General features: G+C 43.4%; 1 protein-coding gene across 1 annotated transcript; it reads right to left on the reverse strand.

The window, feature by feature from the left end:
- Positions 1-1,808: 1,808 nt before the first annotated feature.
- Positions 1,809-2,813, reverse strand: LOC105853270 (olfactory receptor 1J2-like). The gene has a single exon (XM_012721215.1). The coding sequence runs from the start codon at positions 2,811-2,813 to the stop codon at positions 1,809-1,811; it is 1,005 nt and encodes a 334-aa protein (XP_012576669.1).
- Between the last annotated feature and the right edge of the window lie 1,628 nt (positions 2,814-4,441).

Here is a 4,441-nt window from a genome sequence, read left to right on the forward strand (position 1 = left end):
AGAGGACACTCCCTGGTGGCACAATGGGTTAAGGAACAGCGCTGTGAAGCTATTCACAGCCACTGTAGCATGAGTTTGATCTCCGGCCCCAGAACTGACCCACATGGTGCAGCAGACCTCTCCTGTCTCGCCTGCTGCTCCCCTAACAATGTAGTTTGTCAGTCTACCTGTTCTGCTCCCTGCTCTGTTTCTGGCGACTCCTGTCCCTGCCCCCGTCACCCACTTCTGGTCTGTACCCCAGTTCTGTATGCATAAATCTTTTAAAAATTGTGGATTTAAAAGGATGTTATCTGAGGGTTTATATCAAGAAAAATGGTACATAAAATGGAGGCTTTTGGGTGTGAAAGAGCTCATATGATATAAAATTGTTCAGTGTCCTCTGAAGAACTCAAGTGTCCCTTTGTGGCGGTATGGATACTTTGCAGTCATGCTTTATAGAAAATGTACTTTTCTGGGGACTGTGTAAAATAATTGCTGGTAAAAATATTAAAATGTTACTGAATGCAGCGAAATTATAAGTGATACTAAAATTTCAAAAGGCTTGATGGAGAAAGGAAGCTACCAGTGGTCATAGGATATAATTTTTTTTAAGCTTTGGCTTCATTTTTATTGAACTTGTAGTTTGGTAAGATAATACAAAGCATGATTTGTATTATCTGAGATATGTTTGTTATCTATGAAAGAAGAAAGAAAATATGATAGCTTGGGAGAGAGCCTCTTCTATTAGAGACTAAACAAAGGAATTTATTGAAGTTGGAATGCATATGAAATTACTAACATGAAACATTGGTTTCTCTATCACTAAAATAATTCCAACATACTTGTTTTACTTTACTTACCACCAGACTCTATACATGTGCCCCCAGTAGTGTCTAAGATTTAAGTCTTTGTAATGGTGCTCTTCAAATAACAGCTCACAGATTTACAGCATTCCCATTATGTGGGACTTAGTAGGAATGCAATTTCAGTTTTTCTCCATCCCAGAAGCATTGAATCAGAATTCATGATTGTTTGGTTCCTGAAATATGTGTGCTAACAACTCTCTAAGACTTCTTAGGAATATGAGGGTTTAAGAACTTATGTTTTTCTTTTTCATGCAGTAATGTCATTAAGAGTAGTCAGTGCTGAATCAGGACTGGCATTTGTAGTACTGTAATGATGCATCCAAAGAGTTTGTACTATAATTTGGTATATTCGTGAAGGAGGGCAGAATGATGCATGCTTTCATGAATGATCATTAAGCAATATTGACCACATAGTACTTCCATGGAATTCAGTCTCTTGCAAGGCCTTCAGTTTTTCAGAATTGTTATTCTAAAATTTTATACCTTGAAAAGAAAGTAACATATTTCCTCTCATCTATGGGACCAGTCTGTATTCTTTGAATTCAATAAATTCAAAGATGAAAAGAAAACGCTTGTACAAGGGCATAGGGAATTAATATAGATAATGATTTGTATTCTAGGGTGTGTTAAAACCTGAGATTAAGGGCCAAAAGTATTAGCATATCCAAAAGTTCTGTTCAAATAAGGAATCACCAAACTTATATTTTTGTATTATTTATGTTTCCCCCAGTGGCAGACATAAGTAATAAAATTAATTTAGCCTTTGTTAATCGAAGTTACTTATAAATGAGAACATTATCAATAAGAGCATGAAATTCTGTTCAACAAAAATGTACTAAGTACATTCAACATGCCTCCTTTTGTCTTAGGGGTTGGGGACAAATGTTTTGAGACATAGTCAAATGGAAAAATCAAATACATGAAATACTTAAAATAAGGTCCTGGTTGAAATTAAGTTGAATGTCACTGTGAGGAAAATGTAGCTCTACTTAAGAGTTTTCTGAGGGCCTCTTTGATGTTCCTATTCCTGAGGCTGTAGATAAAGGGGTTCAACATGGGCGTGACCACTGTGTACATGAGAGCCGCAATGATGTCCTTGTTGATGAAACTGCTTAGTGTGGGGAAGAAATACTGGCCAAACATTGCCCCGTAATACAGACAAACCACAGTGAGGTGAGAGCCACATGTGGACAGAGCTTTGTAGATTCGCTTGGTGGATGGGACTCTCAGAATTGTGGCCCCAATGTAGCCATAAGAGACCATGATACCTACAAATGGCAGGGCGGTGGCCACCACCCCTACTGTGAACATGGCCAACATATTAAGGAAGGTGTCTGAGCAGGAGAGCTTGAGCAGGGCACCAAGGTCACAGAAGAAATGGGGTATGGTGTTGTCAGCACAGAAGGTCAGCTGGGCCAGGAGGAGGGTGTGGGAAAGGGCGTTGGCACAGGACAGGACCCAGGATGCAGCTACTAGTGAGGCACACAGCCCCTCGCTCATGATGGTGGTGTAGTGTAGGGGGTGGCAGATGGCCATGTAGCGGTCATAGGCCATGGATGTAATGAGGAAGCTGTCCAGGTCAGTAAAGAATATGAAAAAATATGTCTGTGAAACACACCCTGGATAGGAGATCAACAGGTCCTGAGTGCTCATGCTCACTAGCAGCTTCGGGACAGTGACAGATGAGAAGGAGACGTCAGTGAAGGCCAAGTGGCTGAGGAAGAAGTACATGGGGGTGTGGAGGCGCGAGTCCAGCCTGATGAGCAGGATGATGAGCAGGTTCCCCAGCACCGTGGTCAAGTACATGCCCAGGAACAGGGCGAAGAAGACCCCCCGTTGCTCGGGTAGGATGGGGAGCCCCAGGAGGAGAAACTCGGACACGCTGCTCTGGTTCTCCCACCTCGTGTTGCTCATGTCTCTGCTGGGGATGAAGGAATAGTTGAAAATTAAGGATTCAGAGATAACCATCTTTATTTCAGAAAATGGGAAATTACTTGTCTCTTATGTATTGATATATGAGGGAATCAGAAATTCTAATGAGGGTGTGAGAGCTAGGGTTTTCTTTGGAAATGAACAGTAGGATTCTCAGTTCTGTGACACTTAGGACCAGATCACGGAAAATGAGCCTGAGCAGGTTGTTGCCCCCATAATGCTCCGTGGTCATCCGAGGAGTATTTCACGTCATCCAGCACGGCCCCATAACCTTCAGAAGATTTGACTTCAAAACCTTTGTTAGATTTCAGACAGGACACTAAAAGAATTTGTCTCCCTTGGTCTTTCCGGTGGCTTTTTAAATGAAATAATGCAAGAATATTATCATATTCCATAAAGAAAACGCATAAAAGCCCATACATTTTGATTTGCTTTATTTCTCTAAAGCATCCCTAAGAAATTCTTGGAGTTATGTTAATCCATTTTTCTTGCTGCAGCCAAAGAGAGAATTTAAAAAGAAGTGTATATCATCCAGAATCCTAAATGACTTCCTCTATTTAAAAAATTTCAAAGTTTTCCCACTTTGAAACAGAACTGGGGTACAAGCCAGAAGTTCAGGGGTGATGAGAGGATTCACCAGAAACAGAGCGGGGAGCAGAACAGGCAGATCAACGGAGTGCACTCCTCAGGGAGCAGCGGGCGGGTCAGGAGAGGTCTGCCCCGCCCTGTGGGTCACCTCCAGCCACATGGAACTCACACTGAAGAGGTTGCAGCCAGCTTGCAGGGCTGCGTCCTAACCCGCTGCACCACCAGGGAGGGCCCCTGATCTGTTTTTTCAAAGATTTATTTATTAATGCACCTAAGAACTGGGGTACAGGCTAGAGGTGTGGGGGTTGAGAGGATTCACTAGAGACAGAGTGAGGAGCGGACAGATGGATGGACTGAAACACATTGCTGAGGGTAGCAGCAAGAGAGACAGGAGAGGTCTGCTGTGCCATGTGGGTCACCTCCCCAGCCAGGGATCGAACACGTACTGCAGGGGCTGCGGACAGCTTCACAGTGCTGTGCTCTAACCCCTTGCGCCACCAGGGAGGGCCCGGATTTCCACTGATCTTAAGATGAAGTGTAACATCCTTAATATGATGTCAAGACCCTGAGAGAGAGTGATGTCCCTCCATGTCCAAGCCATCCTTCACCTGCCCCCTCACCTTGCTGGCGTGTCTGATCCAGCGTCCCCAGAGCAGCACATTTCCATTCCATGGCATGTGGACACCTTCCCTTTGCTGGGTCTGGCTTTCCTGAGATCCAGTATGTGGGGCAGCAAAAGCAAAGGCCAGCCCGACTCTCAGCAAGTATTGTAGTTCACTTTCTAATGTCCACACATACAAGGGTAAATGCCTATGCGGCACCATCTTAAGTATGCACAAAGTGTATCTTTTATGCATATTTTTCTCTCATGCAACATAGCAGTTACTCCCAGCACAAAAATGAAGGGCTATTATTGAAAGATGCCTAAAGAAGTGAGATTTTTACCTGTATCCCAAGTCATCATTTTCTCTTGGGTTCTCTTAGCATCTTAAAACACATCAGCCCTCCTTGGTGGCGCAGCGGGTTAAAGCACAGCACTAAGAAGCTAAAGCCACTTCCACATGAGTTCGATCCCC

Source organism: Condylura cristata, unplaced genomic scaffold, assembly GCF_000260355.1.
Source record: "Condylura cristata isolate star-nosed mole 26May11 unplaced genomic scaffold, ConCri1.0 scaffold00006, whole genome shotgun sequence".
Lineage (NCBI taxonomy): Eukaryota > Metazoa > Chordata > Mammalia > Eulipotyphla > Talpidae > Condylura > Condylura cristata.

What these genes read in the sequence shown, in the direction of transcription:
- LOC105853270 (XM_012721215.1), bottom strand. Translation starts at nt 2,813, where the DNA reads ATGGTTATCTCTGAATCCTTAATTTTCAACTATTCCTTCATCCCCAGC.